General features: G+C 37.7%; 1 protein-coding gene across 1 annotated transcript in view; it reads left to right on the top strand.

The window, feature by feature from the left end:
- CLYBL (citramalyl-CoA lyase) overlaps positions 1-21,900 on the top strand; it is a 215,243-nt gene that overhangs the window by 178,711 nt on the left and 14,632 nt on the right. Inside the window, exons 3-6 of the mRNA XM_081949455.1 lie at positions 10,818-11,006; positions 15,019-15,120; positions 16,834-16,927; positions 18,381-18,548. Of these exons, the coding sequence (XP_081805581.1) occupies positions 10,818-11,006; positions 15,019-15,120; positions 16,834-16,927; positions 18,381-18,548 (553 nt within the window). The remainder of the gene's footprint in view (positions 1-10,817; positions 11,007-15,018; positions 15,121-16,833; positions 16,928-18,380; positions 18,549-21,900) is intronic.

The raw sequence follows: 21,900 nt of genomic DNA, 5'->3' as shown, positions 1-21,900 counted from the left end.
GACATTGTGCTATCCGTGCTGTTAGTTAAGGCATTTGTTTTGGAGTGTTTATATTTGATAGTTTTACAAATAAGCCCACGAGGCTTCATCTTCAACGTCCTTTTATTCCCCAGTCTGTCTTATCCTATCTGACTGTAGAATTGAGATCACTTTAATCCCTGAAAGTTTGGAACTAATGTAATAACTGCTGAGCTGCTGCCACTGAGCCTGGTCCCAAGCTATACTGTACTTCACACTCGATTTATTCTCCAGATGGCAAAGTCTGTGCATCCCCGCTGTGAGGACCCACCTCGTCCATTGGAGTGTAAAAGTAGATGGATGTTGTTTTCTTTGCAGATGATTCAGAACTAGTAACTTGTGAAGATGCTGGTTATTAGCATTCATGGTTGCCAATTGAACCAAATGCATGTATATTCCTTAATTTCAATCTCTGCTTATTGTGGTGATGCTTGATTCATCAGCAGTGCATTGGTAGGCAAAATGGCTACATTTCCACCGTGTAGTAACAGACATCACTGCGAACCTTAGGTCAAAGATAAATATTAAAAGGATATGGTTAATAACATATGCTTGCATTTTAAATATATATTTCTGAGCATTTCGTGCTTAAAAACAGATGTTTCTGTTTCTATTATTATTTCAGGCATACTTTTTCATCTATCTGCATGCAGTCAAAATAGAATCTAGATCAGTGGTTCTCAACCTTCCCAATGCCGCGGCCCCTTAATACAGTTCCTCATGTTGTGGTGACCCCCAACCATAAAATTGGTGTCTCATTTCCTAAGACCATCGAAAATATGTGTTTTCCAATGGTCTTAGGCGACCCCTATGAAAGAGTCTTTCGACCCCCAAAGGGGTCCCGACCCACAGGTTGAGAACCACTGATCTAGATGTTAATGTTCACTTTTGGATTATTCGTTGCTTGGGCAAGTGACAATTCAAACTCTAAAAGACATTTGACTTACACTATTGTAGTGAGAACTGAAGGAGCTTTAGAATAAAGACATGCTAAGCAGAAAAACTTTCCTGTAGCATAGAGGGGGGGCAGGGAAGGAGAGCTTAATTCAGAACTAAAACTTAAGTGCATATGATGTATTGTTATGTGTGGCATTTCCTGACTAAAGCTGCAAAGGGAATGAGGGGAAATTATGTTTGCACACATAAATTTTATCAAATGCAAATAAAAAAAAAATTGCATGAACCATTACATATCATTGATTCCAAATCGTGGTAGTAGGGTCCCATGAGCTTAACAAACATAAGACTGGACCTAATCAGTGCTAAGAAGATAAACTGGCCTTATACCTTCAGGGGGAAAATGGTGAGATAGAACATGATGAACAAATAGTAAATAATAAAGGGAAATAATAAGAATATTAATATATTGAATTAATAAATATCTAGAACAGTTACTATTTCAAAAGAAATCTTAAAGATATGGTATTTGCAGGGGGCTGGGGCGATTGGGGTCTGATTGACAAAAGCAGCATTGCAACTTTGAAATGTAGCTCCACTTTGTACATTGCGATTCACAGCATTCTGCCGTTATCACTCCTTGAAGAGGCTTGATGTAGCCAAGGCACAAAATGGTTTAGAATAGAATAGAATAGAATAGAATAGAATAGAATAGAATAGAATAGAATTATTTATTGGACAAGTGTGATTGGACACACAAGGAATTTGTCTTTGGTGCATATGCTCTCAGTGTACATAAAAAGATAATATACATTCGTCAAGAATCATAAGGTACAGCACTTAATGATAGTCATAGGGTACAAATAAGCAATCAGGAAACAATCAGTATCAATATCAATTGTAAGGATACAAGCAACAAAGTTAGAGTCCTGCAGTCATAAGTGGGAGGAGATGAGTGATAGGAACGATGAGAAGACTAATAGCAATAGTAATGCCGCCTTAGTGAATAGTTTGACAGTGGTGAGGGAATTATTTGTTTGGCAGAGTGATGGTGTTTGAGAAAAAAACTGTTCTTGTGTCTAGTTATTCTGGTGTGCAGTGCCCTATAGCATTGTTTTGAGGGTAGGAGTTGAAACAATTTATGTCCCGGATGCGAGGGGTCTGTAAATATTTTCACAGCCCTCTTTTTGACTCATGAAGTGTACAGGTCCTCAATGGAAGGCAAGTTGGCAATAACTGTTTTTTCTGGATTTTTCTGTTTATTATTTATATTGTTATTTTGTGTGCGCATGCACTAATTTGCACTTTGAAAGGAGGTCCCTTAGACAGGTCTAAAACTTGTTCTTCTTCAAGCAAATTTGAAGAGAATTTATATCATCCCGGGGGGGGGGGGGGAGCAAATAGCAAAACATGAATTGTAATGTTACAATGCAAACTCCATCCTTTATGCCCTGTGTGGGGCACCACAATGTAACTAAAAAAGGACAGAGCTCGTGATATTACAATACACATTTTATTACTTTGGTATCCTTGTTGCGAATAAGAGAAAATGTTAAACGTCTCTCTAGTTTTCCCAGGATTCACTCCCAATCCTAAACATTTAGATCAAGAAATGAGTTGCCTTGATTTGTGTGGCATATCTTTCCAAGTAAATGTGTTGATTGCTTCCTTTCTGTTCAGAAAGTCCAGAATTCGGCAGACATTCAATTTGTAAGCAAAGCTCATTCATCTCTGCGGGGTCTTTCTTGTAGCAAACAAAGGGGCTATCTTACATGGTCAGTGTAGACTCTTGTCATAGAATGTAGGTTTTTAAATAGGTTTTCATGAGTAAAACATATATTCACTGGGCCTTAATGTGGAGTTAATAGCCAAGTGATGCAGTTTCCTTCTGAAATATCTTTCACAAAAGCCCCTTGTGGTAACTGAATAAAAGCAGTTCTACTGCTATAGGATTGGTGAACATGAATGGCCAAGATGGCTTCTTTAGACTTGATTATCTTTCATGAATGACAGTGAATCATTCACCAGGAATGAGTCACCAGGACCAGAGGTTTAGTCTTCTGAGCATTCGGATTCGTGCTGGACTTCAGGGAACTTCTCTCTAGCAGTGTGTGCTTTGCGCTATTCTGTGTATTTGATTATCTTTGATTATCTTTTACTTACAAAGATTACCTTTCCAAGGAGCTCCTAGCACAGGGAGAAGCAACTAAGATTAAAAACGCTTGTAATGATAGAACACCAAGACTGGATTATGGGAAGAGATGAATGTTTTGATGTAATGCATCACACAATATTGTCAACCAAATTATTTTCAGTCTGTTGCTTTATATTGTTCTTTTGTATGGATGTAAATAGTTCAGCATTTATTAACGGGCTCGAGTGGATTCAGACTCTACCACAAAAAAAATTCACTTGGGACTTTGGGCCAGTTACACTCCTTCAGTCCCTGCCTATCTCACTGGTTATTGTTGTGAGGGTACAATGAAGAGAAATTCTCATGCAAGTAACTCTGTGATCTTTGAGGAAAGACAGAAATCAAATACTGTATTTGAGTATAAGATGCACCTTTTTCCCTCAAAAAAGAGGGTGAAAATCAGGGTGCGTCTTATACACTGAATACAGCATTTTTGGCCTCCCGAAACCCTGCCCCCTTCATCAAAATGGCCATGCATAGCCTTTAGGAGGTATCCAGAGTGTTCCTGGGGGCTGGGGAGGGCAGAAATGAGTGGAAAAAGGGCCGGTTTTTGCTCAATTCCCCCCCCCCCCATCTCCCAAGAGCACTCTATAAGCTAAAGGCTATGCATGCCCTTTTTTTGACAAAAAAACAGGCCCATTTTCGCACAAAACAGGGTTTTTTTGGCCAGTCTGCAGAGTGCCAATACTTTTTTAAAAATTTGCCTCTTCAAAATCTTGGTGCATCTTATACTCCAGTGCATCTTATACCCCGAAAAATACGGTACATAAACATAAATGTTGGGTTGTATGATAGGAGAAAACAGATAGTGACTAAAACTCTGTGTTTTCATATATTGCACATTGGTCTCCGCAGATGGTAACACCCAGCTGACTTTATCTGTTTATAATTAAACAGGTTTAAGCCTGATTAGATATTTGGATGGGATTCCTCCAGATAATACCAAAACTAGAAGCTAGAAGAAGGCTAAGCATTGTTGCCAGAAAATTAGGCAGACAGCTGTGTCACTGAAGTTGTAAGAAGATAGAAGTTACTTTTTTTCCCTTCAAATTAAGGATCCAAAACATTCCACTAATTGAAATGGTAGGAATGGCAGAAACGCTTCTCTATTCCTCCTCCATTTTTAGCTGGAGCTAAAAAGAAGTTCTATAATTTGTTAAATAAAGAGAACGATACTATTTCATGGTCTTTCTCCAGCTCATTTCATATGTGTTCCACTGAATGACCCATACACTGATTATGCATGGGAAGTTAAGTCTATTAAAACTCAGTGCCCTTATTGCTGTTAATGATGAAAACTTGACTTCGATGATCTAAAAATAATAAAATAGAATAAATAGATGCTGAAAATGACGACAGCTTCTAGAAGTACCAAATGTGCATTCCTTGACAATTTTTGATTAAAGCCTGATAAGAAAATATAATAAAGTAACAGTGTGACTTGAGGTTGCTAAGGAATCGCATTTCCTTTAAAATGGACAATGCTAGAATGCAATGGTTCTATGAAATATCTATCCTGCACCCAACAGATGGCATGAGCATAAAATCTCTCACAGTAACACATTTTTTCTGTTGAAATATAGTGAAGAACAGTAATTTCATTGCTGGTTGGTTATTTTGAGCTGTGGTATAGAAAAGGGACATATTTGAAGATTACCGACAGCAACAGACTGATGGACAAGTTCTCAGTGAGGTAGTTAATCTGTGTCCAAGCTTGATCACTTGTGATTTCTGGTGGGTGGACAGGGTTCATGCCCAGTTGACACTTCTTTGTAAAAGTAATTATTTTTATTTAGAAGACAGGTAGTTCCGCAGCATTTAATTCCTTATGTAGTCCAATACTTCCAAGCTTAAAGCCTACCTTTGATTATCGATACACTTCAGGCAGGCAGGCAGGCAGATAGGTACAAAAGAAGAACAACTCACTCAGGCTGTTTTCCACCTTTTTCTCCATTTTCTCCAAAACCCTTTCAGAGCTGGGATTTTTATTAACAGTAGGAGAATAGGAGTAAGTATACAAAATGGTAGTGCCTTTTTTTTAGTTCATCACCTTTGCTATCTTGACTTTTTTTTGATCCATCCCAAGAGGACAACACTTCGTCAGAACATTGGAGAAGCCCATCAAATGCTTGCTCTGTTTCTCTAGGAATAGAAAATCATCCCCTGTTGGCAGAGACCCCGGGAGAAAATATTTTGCCTGTCTCTTAAGTCCTGCAATTTGGCTTCATGTGGGAACATAATACTTCATTTGTGCATCAATTGTGTTTATATTGCCAAGTAGAGTATCACCTCCTTGAAGCTGTTGAAATCTAGCACTAGATGGCATGAGCAGAATTATCTTTTGCAGTGTTTATTGAAGAGTGATCAAAGGCTCTTTGGGGGCTCCCCTAGATCCTCTAAGCCAGGGGTCTCCAACCTGTGGTTGGGCCATGAAGCAATTGCAACTGGGCTGCAGAAATGGCTGACGAGTGCGCACGGGTGCGCACATCCTCACTTGCACGAGCAACAGGTGACAGCGTGTGTGTGCTCCATTTGCGGGAGCTGCAGGAGTTCGTGCATGCTGCTTGCAAAAACGGAGCTGTGTGCGCATGTGTCTACCAGTTGCTCATGTGGAAACTTCCTTCCTCCCCCCATACTCCGCCGGTCCGCAAAACTGGAAACGTTGGGGAAACTCTGCTCTAAGCGGACTACAAAATCAAATATTTCAGTTTGCAAAAATTTAAAACAATAGCACTCTTCTCATTATTCTTTTTTGCTAAAAAATAGTTTTTTAAAATAAAATATATGTTAACATTTAAGCATTTTAATATTGTTATGTTTGCGATTCTATAAATAAATTTTGCAAGTGACAAATGTAATTAATATGGTAAATATTAATAAATATTAATAACAAACAAAATTCACCATAATTTTAAAAAGTGGCTAGGGGTCCTGAGAGCAGCATTTTAAGAAACAATGGTCTGTTGTCCTGTTTCTTAAAATACAATAATTTTTTTTCAGTTTAAGAAGGAAAAACACAATCTCATAATAATTTTGCAAGAATTCCTTATGTCCCACATCCCTCTGTGCTGGGAGAGTGAGAATACTATTCAAAGGAGACCCCAGTGGAAGTTTGAAAGAAAATCAAATCATCCCAGTCCCAGGAAACCACAAAAAAGTGCTTCTAATTCACTAAGAAAGTGCCTAGAAATCTCCCCATCTGAGGCGTATTGAAGTAAAACAGATAAAGGGATGGTAAGTCTCATCTGATGATTGTTTGTAGAGTCATTAACCTTTTTCCTTTTTCACACTTTCTGACGAGGGGCATTGCTTTCTTCTCTCTAAACTTACACTTGTGCCAATATTTGCACTCATAAATCACTGCATCATAACAGCTGTTTTATACCAGTCTTGTGAATCTTATCCTGATCAGTCCTGACAACTGTAAACTACTGTTTTCTCAGACTCTTTAATGCAGAGCACATTTTTAAATCTTTTCTGTCTCTGTTTCCAAGGCTGGGTTGAAGTCTTGTTTCAAACTTAATATTTTATGCTGTATTTTAAAATTGTTTTGCCCTAGATCAGTGATGAACCTTTCGGCACCTAGTGCCAAAATGGTTGCGTGGAAACATCATGTGTGTGTGCACCCTCATTGAGGTTGTGCTCCGGAAAAGCCGAACTTCCAGGTTCTGGTACGCATGTGTGCCTGATAATCAACTGGGCAGTGCGCATGCGCATACCGGTTTTCAGTACTGCCACATGCGCGAAGGGATCGCGCTCTAGAAAAGCCAAACTTACGGGTTCTGGCGCACATGCACACAAAACAATCAACTGGCTGGTGCGCATGCGCACACCGGTTTTCATCACTGCCGCACACGCGAAGGACAGCTGACCATTGCATGCCAGAAACCCGGAAGACAAACAGGCAAGGCCGGGCATGCCGGATGACATGGCTGCATGTGCCACTTTGGCCATGACTGCCAAAGGTTCACCGTCACGGCCCTAGATACTAATAAAACACATGAGAATTTACTGACCCTATGTCTCCAATAATTAATTATTTTTTTATGCCACCCATCTCTCCAGTAAGGAGCCTTGGCGCCTTATAGTGCCAGATGGGTTAGTGCCTGAGGCAGGAAAAGAACTTTGTTCTCTTGGTTTCTAGCCTGATGCCTCAAGCACTACACCAAACTGGCTCTGAATAATATATTATTAGTGTATCTAACATAGCATAATGTGAAACATGTTCTCTTAACATAATTAATCTTTTCATGATTGATAATCAGTTATTGGGATTATATGTTAGCTAATGGACCAAGTTAGTCCTCTGCCCTTGAATTACATTTCCCATCAGTACTTGGCCAAAGTTAATGAATAATGAAGATCAATCATGTATGAGCAGAGCTGCTTTTCCACTTCTGGACCCAATCATTGTTTTTTTTTAATTAGATTAGTAATTATCATGATCCCTTTATTTTTAAAAAAGTCTCTTTCAAGATGATTTTGACCTCTGGTCACTATGTATGTATGTATGTATGTATGTATGTATGTATGTATGTATGTGTATATATATATATAATTTTTATGATAACACTATGGAAATAGCCATCTATTTATTTTATTTATGTATTTATTAAATGTATATGGCTTCCCATCTCTTGAAAGGTGGCTCTGGGCAGTAATCAACAAGCAATAAAACTACATATTAAAAACACACAGATACAACAAATAAAAATCACATTTAAAGTATCATAAAAACAAAGATTCTAGATGCTAAGATTTTTGGGGAGTGGGAAGAGAATTACTTTCGTGTATAGCTTTAGGATAGAGGGACAGTTTGGTCTAGTGCAGTGGTCGGCAAGCCGCGGCTCGCGAGCCACATGCGGCTCTTTACACACTTTAATGTGGCTCTTCTGTGTGCCGGGCGCCCGCTCCCCTCCCTCCTCTCGGGCACTTCAAAACAAGCGCCCCTTTCCCTTTTTTCTTTTTGACCCACAATGATTAGGGAGGATCCTGAAGCGAGGAGGGAGAAAAAGAGACGGAGGCCAAGGAGCTTCTCCCCCCCCCCCCCCGCAAAAATCTTATCAGGGAGCCAGCGGGCAGTAGGAAATTAGCTGATCACGCGGCGTGATCGGCTAATTTGCTACTGCCCGCCCGGCTCCCCAGTTAGATTTTTGCTGGGAGGAGGCGGGGGGGGAAGCTCCTTAGCCTCCGTTTCTTTTTCTCCCTCCTCGCTTCAGGATCCTCCCTAATCATTGTGGGTCGAAAAGAAAAAAGGGAAAGGGGCGCTTGAAAAGCAAAAAGGGAAAGGAGGCAGAAAAAGAAACGGAGGCTAAGGAGCTTCCCCCCTGCCTCCTCCCAGCAAAAATCTAACCGGGGAGCCGGGCGGGCAGTAGCAAATTAGCCGATCAAGCCGCGTGATCAGCTAATTTGCTACTGCCCGCCGGCTCCCTGATAAGATTTTTGCGGGGGGGGGGGGGAGAAGCTCCTTGGCCTCCGTTTCTTTTTCTGCCTCCTTTCCCTTTTTTCTTTTCAAGCGCCCCTTTCCCTTTTTTCTTTTCGACCCACAATGATTAGGGAGGATCCTGAAGCGAGGAGGGAGAAAAAGAAACGGAGGCTAAGGAGCTTCCCCCCCCCCCGCCTCCTCCCAGCAAAAATCTAACCGGGGAGCGGGGCGGGCAGTAGCAAATTAGCCGATCACGCCGCGTGATCAGCTAATTTGCTACTGCCCACCGGCTCCCTGATAAGATTTTTGCGGGGAGGGGGGAAGAAGCTCCTTGGCCTCCGTCTCTTTTTCTCCCTCCTCGCTTCTTGGGGCTCCACCAATGGGGGAGCAAGGCCCGCCCAGCGCCAGGCTTTGGGCTAACACAGAGGTCTGCAAAGTTGGCTGTTTTAAGACTGGTGGACTTCAATTCTCAGAATTCTGAGAGTTGAAGTCCACCAGTCTTAAGAGCCAATTTTGCAGATCCCTGCCTGGGCTAATATGATTGATGCCCTTGGTGGACTTCAACTCTCAGAATTCTGGGAGTTGAAGTCCACAAGTCTTCAAGCTGTCAGGTTTGAAGACCCTGGGTTTTTTTTTCTAAAGGGTTAGGGGTGCAAGGGTCTTGCAACTTGACAGCTTTAAGACTTGCATGCTTCAATGCCAGAGTTCCTGAGCCAACATGACTGGAGAAGGAATTCTGGGAGTTGAAGTCCACAAGTCTTCAAGCTGTCAGGTTTGAAGACCCCTTGGGGTTTTTTCCTAAAGGGTTAGGGATGCAAGGATCTTGTAACTTGACAGCTTTAAGACTTGCGTGCTTCAAATGCCAGAGTTTATTGAAACTAAAAACAGTGTACCATCCTATGTATTTTCGGTTTTAAAAATGTGGCTCTCAAAATAAATTTCAATCGTGGTTTTGGCGAGATTTGGCTCAGTTGAAAAAAAAGGTTGCCCACCACTGGTCTAGTGGATAAGGAACCACGAGAATGTGAGTTCTAGACTTGCTATAGGCATGAAAGTCACTCTCTCTCTCAGCTCATGATTTCAAGCTTAGGTGACAAGCCAGTCGTCAATCAATTCCTGTTGCAACCAAATGGATCAATACTCAGTTGATCTTTAAAAAGCGGAGCCTGCACGTGTAAGAAAATGCTAGGAAGGGGGAAAAATGTAGCCTTAGGATTCTTTAATGGGATTGTGCCATCCAAGTGCCAATCAGATCCAACCCTGTTCAACTTGTTCAAGTTAAAGTGCTCTAGCTGCTGCTATGACTCACAAATAGTTGATTGAACACATTGAATTGTGGCTAAGCCTAATTGTTTTTGTTTTAAAAAGAATAGCACCTGAGCAGATGTGTCCACTATGTATGGCTAAAAAGATCAAGATAGCATATACCAGGGGTGTCCAAACTTTTTGCAAGGAGGGCCAGATTTGGTGAGGTGAAAATGCGTGGGGCCGATCATTCAGCCTGACATTCTTTGAACCCTTAACATTAAATGCAAATTGACTACCGTATTTTTCGGAGTATAAGATGCACCAAGATTTTGAAGAGGCAAATTAAAAAAAAAGTTTTTGCACTCTCCCAAAAATGGCCCATTTTTCATGAAAATGGCCCTTTTTTTAAAGGGCATGAATAGCCTTTAAGAGGCTTCTAGAGTGCTCCTGGGGGCTGGGGGGGGGGGCAAAGTTGAGCAAAAAAATGGCCCATTTTTTGCTCATTTATGCCCTCCACAGCCCCCAGGAGCACTCTGAAACCTCCTAAAGGCTATGCACAGCCATTTTGGTGAAGGGGGCAGAGTTTTGGGAGGCAAAAAATGCTGTATTGAGTGTATAAGATGCACCCAGATTTTTAGCCTCTTTTTTGAGGGGAAAAAGATGCATCTTTATACTTCGAAAAATACAGTATTTTATGAAAGACTAAACAAATAATTCCAGTGGGGAGAAGAGGCTGTGGGCCGCTTGAAATTTGAAAAAGGGCCACATTTGGCCCCTGGGCCACACTTTGGACATGCCTGGCATATACAATGTACATTGGGGGGTGGGGGGATGAAACGACAGAATTTCATCATCTTGACTTTTTTGATCACATTCCAAGGATACCCTTGCATATGACGTTGCCCAATCTTACTATATCATGATCTGTAATGCAGGTGAATTTCTCCATTGTTCACTTAATTAAACTTGATTTTTAAAAAGTTAGTTCTTAGTAAAACATTTGGTTTCTCTTTATCTTTTTCAAAAAAACAATAGGCAGAAGCTAGAATAAAAACTGTGGAAGCCCTTGAGAACTTTGACTTTGGTCAAACGGAGAAATGTGTTAGGATCAATTCAGTGTCTAGTGGGCTTGCAGAAGAAGATATGAAGGTCATTTTGAAATCCAAGATTCTTCCTACTAGCCTGATGCTCCCGAAGGTTGACAACGTAGACGAAATAAAATGGGTGAGTTTTATCTGCCATTATCTCAGATAAAGATTTGTGTCCAACTTCAGAAGGGAAGAAACAAAATGATATCATGAAGCAAATACGAAATATTTCTGATGCTAGTACTTGATTCAGTTCATCTACTGTATAATTTACTCGTTTTGTTTTGGAATATCAAAAAGTAATTTATCTTCTCTTAAGCAAAAACTAAATCAGATTTGAGAATTGTGATGGTTGATCTATGACGTTCTGAGATATTGAACATAGTAGATTTTCTTAGCAGGGGAGAACCAAATCACATGAACACATTTAAAACTCTCTTTTCAAGACCCACAGGACCAAGAGAATAGTTTGTAACTGCATATGCATTGTCTGTGTATAAAAGGAGGTGGATTTAGAAATGCAATATTAATATATTATGATTCGGTTTGGGCAAAGTAAAATGAAACAAAAACTGTTAAGAACCAATCCTCCTGTTCATCATACTTGAAGTCCAACAATCATGATATAGGATTTAGTCTCCATGTTAGAACATCTTGGTGGATGGAGGAAGCATTTTACCAAGATGTGAAAAAATTATGGTGGAGATAGAAGGAAAGGTCACTCCCAAGGGCAGCCCAAAGAACAAACAGGAAGCTTTTAACTAGTGTTTTTAATTAGGAAATATATTATTTCCTGTCCAGCCCTCTATGTCTTCCTTTTAAATTGCTGGCAGGTGTGTTTGTTTTTCATGACTGACTTTTCAGCCAATAGAAACTGGAGATTGTAAATGGTTAGTCTGTCAAATTGCATAAGTAAGTGCTGAAACGGGCCTAATTATGCTATTATTGTGTTTATTACTTAAGAGGAATTTTCATTTCATTTTACCATATTATTTCTTGAGAATATTATTGAAGTCAGTCAAGCTTCATTTTATTTTGTTTTCCGAGCCTGGAGTAGGGATGAGCACAAATTAAATATAAAATCCATAAAGGAAAATAGAGAAATAGATTCTGAAGTTCAATTACGTGTCCTCATCTAGTCTATACCTACTAGTATTAAGTGGCCATCGGTTCTTTCATAGCAAGTCAGAAGAGTATTATCCAGTAATTGAGTCTACTTCTTAATCGAATATCAGTAAAAGAAAACATTCCAACATTCAGAAAACTTAATGTCTGGTATGTCCAAACATACTCACAAGGAATCATTTCATTATTTTATCACATTCAGTGGCTCTTTCAGACAGCAAGATCTACATTTATAATTGTATTTAACAACTGCTATAAAGAAGATTGGAAACTAATTCCATCTTTTTTTTTCTTGCTTTGCTATTTTTCTTTAACTTTTTCTCCTTTCTTGCAATTTTAGCTTTCTCTTTGATTTCTTTTTCTGTTCATTTTCTTTCTTTACATTAGTTTGTATGTACGTGTGTTTGTGTATACACACACACACACATATATTTTGTATACTGGATATATAAATATACAAAAATGTATTTCGTACATATATAAAAAGTACGGTATAGGTAAAAAGACAGCAAAATCTAAAGGCCTTTTGTTGATTCAGCGAACAACAGACTAAAGCATCTGAGAGTTGGCTATGCATATTCATATTTCTATCTATCCAAGGTTTTAGGATGATTCAATAAATATTCGCTGGGTGTGAGAGGATTGGACACTCATTTCCCTCAGCCTTGCTTTTTCCTGGAAGCAGATCCTATCTTTCCTTCCCCAACCCTTTCCCAGAGGCACTCCTCTTCCTTTGCTTTTAAGATGGCTATTGCTATGGAAAGCTTTTGGCTGTTTATTTTTGTCCTTCATTTTGATTTATGCGAAGCCTAAAACCTGGAGACTGATGCACAACTAAAAGACGGGCTTACTTGTTCCCTTTTGTGTGAGAATCTCTTGCTCTCTCTTTGTCCTTCAGATGGGTACTTGTTTGACTGGCATGGCTTATTGGACTATAACAAGCCTAACTCTGGCTCTTTTGTTGTGGGACAATCTGCCCATAAATCCTGAACAGTGGGCATTCTTCCCAACACACTATCGGGTGTGCACTGGAATTGAAAGAATGGCTAAAGCCTGCGCCTTCATCCCCTCCCCAATCTTTGTTTTCTGTCTCCCCCCTTTCCTTTTTTCCAGCCCTCTCACTGAAATGAACACTTTACCAAGCCGGAAACATTTAATTGTCTCCTTTTGAAAAAAATTAATTGAAACTTCTCCACTAGTTGCCTTTTGTATTTGGTGCTAATAGTACTTAAAAGGGGGGGAAAGGAAGGAAGAAGACAAAAATAATTAAAATGGGAAAAAGAAACATTATTGGATCCAAACTTTACCTAACCTAATGGTCCCAAAATGCAAGACATAAAGATTTCAGCAGATACATAGAAGTAGCTCGGGGGAAGGGGGGAGATTTCCATTTTTTTAGCCATTTAACTTACAAAGAAGCTCCAATGTAAAATTTAAATTTTGAGTATGAACCAATTCTTGCCTGTGAAGTTATTAGCGAATAGCTTTGTTTGATTATCACACTGTTGGGTCTAGCATCAGATTGTGGCTGTGTCCATTTAATTGGAAATCAGGCCACTGGCCCTTACTTCTGAGTAAGGAGGTTGATAGACAGCTGGGCTTCCTCAGTCTTCCTTCTTATTCCTTTTCTTGACTTTCCCCCCTTAATTCCTTACATTCTGGGGTTTACTAGCTTTTGAAAGGATCGGAAAAGCAGTGGCAGTGGTGACAATGATGACTCTGCATTTAAAAAAAGGGGAGGGACGGAGAATATGCAGGGAAAAAATGTTTTGATTTATTTTGACCTAATGTAAAGTTGCTGCAAAGTGCTTAGAACCCTTTTCAAGATGCTGTGGTTCTATTTTCCTTTTGTTTTGGGGAGGGGGGAAATTTGGGCCGGGGTGGGGTGGGGGGGAAAGAAGCGCTAAAAGGGGAAATAACACCTCTAATCCAGTTTCTGGTAAATAGGCTGCCAGGTTTCAAAATGAGTTTCCTTTATATTAGTCAGAATATTATGCTAAGCCTTAAGCATTAGTTTTTTATGTTGCCATAGCAGCCTTATTCCTGCAGGGTTGTGACCTGTGATGATTACAGTACAAAGCTTATAGGGACTTGAAACCCCCTTTGAAGACGAAAAGTCTTTGATGGTTTATATTTATGCAAATCTCTTAGATATGATTTACCCAACTGAGACTGAATGGAGAGATGATTAAAATTCCCTTTCCCTTTGATAGCCATTAATGGTTAAATATTCCTTAAATATAAAAATGATGCGAGATGTTTTTCCCCTCCTGTCTTTATTGACTAAAATTTACTTAGCATACCTGTGATATGTTTATCTCCCCACACATTGCTAGATCTGGACAGACATAATAGATTTACAATATACTGAGGTAGTTTCTCCCCCACCTTCTCTTTTGAAAAGGGAAAAAGAGAAGAAGAAAAAAAGAAATCTGTACAAGAGCTTTTGTATGTTCCCAGATGATAGATTTGGGAATCAGGGGTACCCCACCGGCAGCTCAGAGCTAGCTGTGAACTGCTCTCATGGAAAAAATTGGAAAGCTTTGGTCTTCAAAGAATTAAACTTCCTTTTTAAGGCCCTTCCTAGGTAAGCTAAAAATTATGAAGAAAAGATCTCCAGGACAAAGGGTAACAGGGTCGTGATGAATAATGTGGATGCCACTTTGGAAGGCTGGAAAAAATATACAGGGATGTCAGTGTCAGACATGAAAGAAAACAGAATGTCAGGTATATCAATTTTTCCTTGTTTTACAGATCCTGCTTATTTGCATTTAACAAAGGCAGGGTGATGATAGGTGTTAGGCAAATATGTGTGCAGCTAAACCTGTAGTGCTGAAAACATAAGAGCAATGCTATAACAACAGACTCAAAACACAGGGGCAGAGAATTGGGGCTAGCAATCTGGACTTCGGATTGTCGGCTTGCTTGGTCTGCAATTTTGTGCAAAGAAATTACAGACCATTTTTGTAGAGGTTTTAAAAAGCCCAGGCCTTAATATTATGTCATCTCTGTACTGTTCCTAGTTTATGGAGAAATGTGCGTGGCACTTACAAGGCCGAACACTCATAGAGCCGATCAATTTCATTCCTTTTGTGGAAACTGCAATGGGTTTGCTCAATTTTAAGGTAAGAAAGATCTGTTTAATTTAGCATGCCTGAATACAGTCTTAGGCTACGTTCGTTAAATAAATAAATAAATAAATAACACCACCATAAATAGAAATGGGAGAGAAGCAAACTATTACATTTTTAAAATTATATTGCTTTCATTTTTTATAGAAATCCATTCATTACCCCTAATTATTCAGCTTTACATGACATAGATGCATCTGACATAACTGCTTTCTTCTGCACTGCTGCAATTACTTTAAGCTCGTATGAATACACTGAATAAAAGACACTCAAGTCTCAAAAATAGCCCCAAATAGTTAAGAGTGTTTCTAACTATTCTAACTCTCATGATTTCTTTTCTCTCGTTTGCATTTGATTTTAGGCATCATATCAAATATTTTAAAAGCATTTTAAAATGAAATTGAAAGAATATCAGATATTTTTTCCCCAATATTCTTTCTTAGATTTTTTTTTAATGTACATGCTCAGCTGGACCTAACAGTTAAAAAAAATACATGAGAATTTCCAGGATGTAATATCTGCATGGCATGACTATATGCACAATCTCTTTCTCTTCTTGGCCCCAGAAATCCATTTTCTACCTCCTCCCCCATCTCAATGGTGATGAATGCATGCAGATAGACTATTTTTGGCATGAGGCCTGCAGTTTTCTGTGGAAGAAAGATATTAATGCTGAAATTGAGTGCAGTCCAGCAAGGCTAAGATTTCTTGTAGAAGTTTGCTGTTATTTGAAGGAGCTGCTGGGAGGCCCTTGTGGCTAGTGTGTTAATATAAATCCCAGTTTCAGAGATTTCTTTTTCAATATAGGCTAAAGAAATACTAATTGTACATCTTAATGCAAAAAGTTTTCCTCCTCTCTTTTAATTAATATTATGCCTTTCCTCAAAAGTGAAACCCAAAGAAAAAAGATCATTAGATTCTGCCCTGAAAAATATCAATTATGATTTCCTATGTTTAGGAGTTGTAGAGATTAAAGTAGCATTACACGTATTGATTATGTCTGCTTAATGTATTGCTTAAAATAATAAATACAAACAGCTGAACTTATTTTAGTACTGGTTGTTGACAAGATCCTTGCTAGCATTGCATTATTGCTGTCTACCAAATTATATTTCTAAATAAATAAATATTTTATTATTCAACGCTTGCAATAATACTGGGATTGGTGCATTTAGAAAATCCCTAAGGTATCATTTGCTTTTCAAATGATTTTCTATGCTACTTGTTGCATTTTATATCTCCGGTAATTATATTAATTTGAAAATATCCAAGGAGCATCAGTTGATAACATACCATATGCTGCCTATTAAATTGTGAGTAGTTGCAATCTCCATCTGCAGTGTATTAAACCAAATATGCTTTAGTTGTGTTTCTCTGCAGTGCTAAACATTTTGGAATCTTTTAAAAAGTCCCATACTGTAAATACTGTATAGTGGGTTTTATTTTTTATTGCTTTATTAAATCCAAAAGTAGTTGCTACATTGGAAAACTTTATCAGAAAAACAAATAGGGAAATAAAATACTGTATTCTTCATTTTAATTTTAATTATACTCCATTTTTGCATCCAGAGTATGTATTTTTTAATTTGTGTGTGGCTATCATTTGTTGTTATTTTAAGATAAGGATTATCCTTAGTATATTTTTTATTACAAAATTAATTTTTTAAATTCCTGCTTCTTGTATTAATATTTGTGTTGCACTTAAAGGCTGTTTGTGAAGAAACACTGAGACGAGAACCACAGGTTGGCCTTCATTTAGACGCTGTGGTATTTGGAGGCGAGGATTTTCGTGCCAGTATAGGTATTTCCTTTTTTAAAGAATATGTTATGATACTGTGCTCCATTCAGTTTTATCATAAGCCTACTTAAATCAACAGTAAATATATTTGACTATATCTGATTGTAATTCTATGATAAATGCTTCAATTATTTTTTTATTTTTTTAGGCCAAAGAGTACCAGAATTAACATTAACCTGTTCATTTTGTAATTTTTGCAAAAAAGAAAAGAAAAAAGAAAACAGACAATTCTGTTTACTGGGTCATAAAAAATAATGTAAGATTTTATGGGGGAAGTTAATAATGAAACCACCTCTTTATATGCAAATTTAACAGTAAAAATATTGGAGTAATATTAGTGTGTATATGATGTAATATTTTGATGTACGAACTATGAAATATTCTTCATATTTTAGCAATCTGTCTTTATTTGTATGTCTATTTTATTGCACGCATCTTAACATATGTGCTTGGTGCCTGGGGATACAAGAGTTGTAGATCAAGACATATGGAGGGAGGGTACCAGATTTTTTAAAAATGCCCTGGGCAAATAATTTATTTTTATTGCCTCTGTATCTTCAGATGCTGTTTATCATTTTTCAAAAAGTAAACAAGGTCAGCAGCTTTTCTTTTTACTATTCACTTATGGCAGGTGCCTAAGTGTGGACTGTATTCCCTTATAAGAACTTATAGATTACGTTCCCACAATGCAGGATTCCATATTTAATTGAGTATAGCTTGGGGAATTAACTCAATTTCCTAGATCCATACTGAGTTATAAACTTATCATGTTGGGTACTTTCCACACACACTAAGTCACAGATAGACAGTCATATTCTAGTCTGACATGTGATCACAATGCAGTTTAGAATCAGCCCTTCCAAACGAAAGGAATTCAATATATAATGATGAATAATAAAATCTTCAGCAGGTTACTTGTGAATGCTTCAAAACAGATCTCAACTATTCCACTTAAGGTATAAACATTATTCCCAAGTTAAAATTTTAAATTTGAATAAATTATAAAAGAAATTAGTATACTTACCTAAGTGTAATGTATTTAACCAAAAGGTTTCTTTTTACCAAAAAAGCAATTTTAGGTACTTTTAATGGCACTACTCTGGATTAAATGAGTTGAGCAACATTTAAGGATGTTTTCTTAATGTTTGTGTATGCTTTATTATATACATAACTTTGTAGTGGGCCTTTTTAACAAATAAAAATAGATGATGGCAAAATTAAATGAAAATTATTTAAAAAGAGACATAGTAAGAAATAATAGGCTTAGGTAGAAAGCAAGTGTCTATGAGTTGAATAATATTCTTTCAACCATATCTTAAACATTGTGATCACATAACAATCTCTTATTGTCTTTTTTTGCAAATAAAAAACAAATGTATCCTTAATTAAAGCTCTGTTACAAACATTTGTAATATGAGAATTTCATTTTTATCCTCAATGTGGTCTTTTGTTTCAGGTTCAACAAGTAGTAAAGACACTCATGATATTCTTTATGCACGGCAAAAAATTATCGTCACAGCGAAGGCTTTTGGCTTGCAGGCCATAGACCTTGTCTACATAGACTTCCAGGATGATGATGGGCTGCGTCAACAATCCAAAGAGGGCGCCTCAATGGGTTTTACTGGTATGCCTTTTAGTTAATATTTCAAAAACATGAATCTTCTTCTTAATCCTAGACCAGATACGATACTGGAGTTTGCTTCGTAACTTAAGCCTATTTGGTGGATGGTCAAAGAAGTCTAAACACTATAAACTTTTCAGAATTTATGCTTGTAAAACAGCAGATGAAAGACTCAAGGTGGAAAAATTAAGCTCTTAAAATTCTTTCAACGTATCACACCCTGGTGTCATTCTTTTATTAGCAAAAGTACAATATAAACAATGCGTAGTCTCCTGCCCTTACCATTCAGGCGAGACATAATCTTGGCCAAAAATCTGGGCACATTCCGTTTTCCCATTCAGCGAGCCTGCAGGCATACTTTTATGCTCCAAAATTGTTCCCACCGCACTTTGAATGTCAGAGGTTTTAAAAGTCTTTAGCTGATTTGACCAAAACTTTCCCTTATATATACAAATAGCTCTTATAGAGTCAATTGAATAAGTGGGGGGAGGGGGGTGTTGAGAGCCAGCATTTTAATATATGAGAAGCCCCCACCCCCACCCCATATGCTAATTCGGCTTTGATAGCTATTTTCTTGTCAGTCTTCCCTGTGAGCTGCTGTCCTGTATTCTGACTTGTTTCCCAGTAATTGCCTGTTCACCTGATGACACCTACGGGAACTGGCAAGACTGCACAATCAAGCAAGCTTCTTACAGCCAGCCACTGTAACCTAGGCATTTCACCCATGATTGGTACACTAGATCATACAAGCACCCCTGCGAGATGCGACACATAACAAAGATTGCAGCTTCCTGATAAAAATCAGCTACTTAGCTCACACATGCAGCCTTTAATGTGCTTTGAAAAATAACAGCACCAACATTGCTGTGATATGTTTCATTTGCTTTAGATAGAAGATATGCAAGTTTTAATACCAGGAGTTATTAATCTAATAAGAGGCCAGTTTTAAATGAAAAGATCTGAATCCAAACATGATATCTTGCTGGCTTCTGGTGGAATTAAACTGAAAGAACTGCCTGAATTGCGAGGTGGCATGGAGAATACTTATCCTGAAAAAGACACAAACACACACACTCACATACAAACTTGTTGGATTTGTTTTCCATTCTTCTAAATAAAAATTTACAAAACAAATCAACTAATAAATTGATCAGTTGCAAAAACTGTGGATGTTTCCGACTCGCTTGATTATAATTTTTTTGCTAATATTATTTTATAGCAAAAATATAAAATTTCCCTCAAGTTGGATTTGACTTCTATGTCTGTCTAGTTCTCTTGGCAACATAGAAGTGGTTTCTCATTGCCTCCTTCCAGTCTGTGCTCCAACTTTCTAAGTTCTGATGGTCCCCAATAATCAGAACTTCTGAATATTTCAAAATTGGTCCCAGTTAGCTAAGGATTTTACTCTTAGGGGAAAAAATGTCTTTGAAAAAGTGTTTGGCAAAAGACCTTTTCACCAAGGTCAGGGATAACTAATCTGATTTTTTTTTTAAAAAATCATAGGAGTGGCCCATCGCAATGATTTTTTTTTTCAATTTCATTTTTGTGCTACCATTAGCATTTGCTGTTACTGATGTATATCTTTTCGAGTACTTCCTATTGATATTATTAGGTTTAAATTTGGTCAGCAGCATTACAGCTTGCTTTGCTTTGTTGCTGTGTTATTACACAGCAGCTATATAATTTTCCCCATGTAGTTTAAAACATTTCAACTTCACCCTACAAACCTTATTCCCTGATCATATATGCTTATGGCCAAATTACAGCCTTTTACCAAACAAATAGTTTTATAAAAACGAGTTCAATCATTGTTTAGAAGAAGGTTGGATCTTCTAAATAAGATCCTATCTTATTTGAATGTCCACTCAGAAGCTTATTAGTTACTTTAAAGAGTTCTGATATATGACCAGGATTGAATTCTTAAAGAATAAAATGCTCTTTCTAATTCAGTGGTAACCTGTAAGTGAATAGTTGATTTACAGGCACAATGGCTTGTCAACATATCATTTTTAATCATGTGAGCATTTTCTCAAAAAAGAAAGAGATTCATCAGTTTTAAAATGCAGCTGAAAAGAAGGTTGGTTTTGCCATCCTGGTCAAATGGAAAATGTGAAGTTAAGTATGGAGGTGAGGGCAGGAGGAAAATTCTGCAACCCATCTAGCCAAAGGATCTTTACTTTCCAGAGGGAAGAAATAACGCACCATTTTTTATTGTTGCCTATCTTTAAGAATGTGGCTGAAGCATTCAAACAAGTTCCAGGTATATACTATAGATTGAATGTTGATGATGATGAATGATTAGTGTCACTTAGAAACCTGAATTAGGGTGCCAGGATGCTTTGAGTATGGAGAACATACAGCCAGAAAGAAAAGATTCAGTATACTTACCTTTGCAAACAATTGGAAGAGATAGGCAAAACTAAATTGGGGGGGGGGGGGGAATCCCAAAAATTTTAAATTTAAAGACAATAATAGCTGTCAGAACAACAACTTTTCTTAAAACTGAAAAAAAAAACTGGAGAACAGGAAGATCAACACCTAACTTTAAATGCCAAGAAAGAAAGAATAAGAGAAGAATAAATACCTTGATCAAGAATACCACCAAGCAAAAGGAAAGAGGAGCACGGGAGGTACTGTTCAGAAAATCTGAGAAATCATAAGAAAATGTACAGCTGAAGTAAGGAATATTAATTACAGTAAAGATCTATTACAGCAAATGAAGGTGAAAAGGCTGTACTGAACACATATATAAATTAAAGTACAAAATGATAATGACACAAATATGCTTCTTTGAGACAGAGAGTACTGGAAAAGGCTCTCTGTCAACCAATATGGAAATACGCTGACATAGAAACTGGAAATAATTGGAGGTTACACTGAACTGAAGAAGGAGAAATAAAAAGGAATATACACATTTCTGACTTATTGTACTGATTCCTCACACCAAAAAAATTTAGCCTATGAACTTAGGAAAATAATACCAAATATGGAAAGAGAATAAAGCCAAATGAACTATCAAGTGTCAAAAAAGCCAGAGAGGCACAAAGTCAGAAAGTGAATACTGCATATACAGTATATACTAGATGGAAGAAATGAATACAGTAAGGAAGGAGAGCTTGCTTTATTGTACAATGCAAGGTTATAGATTGTGAAAAAAGGATATTATCCCAATTCTATTTAATTTACAATGAGTATTGTGATAATTTACAGTCATTGTGTGTGTATTTGGGACTCTAATATGGATTGCAGACTTGGAAATTATGTTATCTATATTAGTGTCCCAAGCATTATCAGATATATATAGATGACAGTATTGTTTAAGCCAAAAGCAAGCAAAACTTAGAAAAATGTATTA

This window comes from Natrix helvetica (assembly GCF_964273705.1).
Source record: "Natrix helvetica genome assembly, chromosome: 3".
Classification (NCBI taxonomy): Eukaryota; Metazoa; Chordata; class Lepidosauria; order Squamata; family Natricidae; genus Natrix; species Natrix helvetica.
The sequence above is the reverse complement of the archived record's forward strand: the minus strand, read 5'-3'. Positions and strand labels throughout refer to the sequence as shown.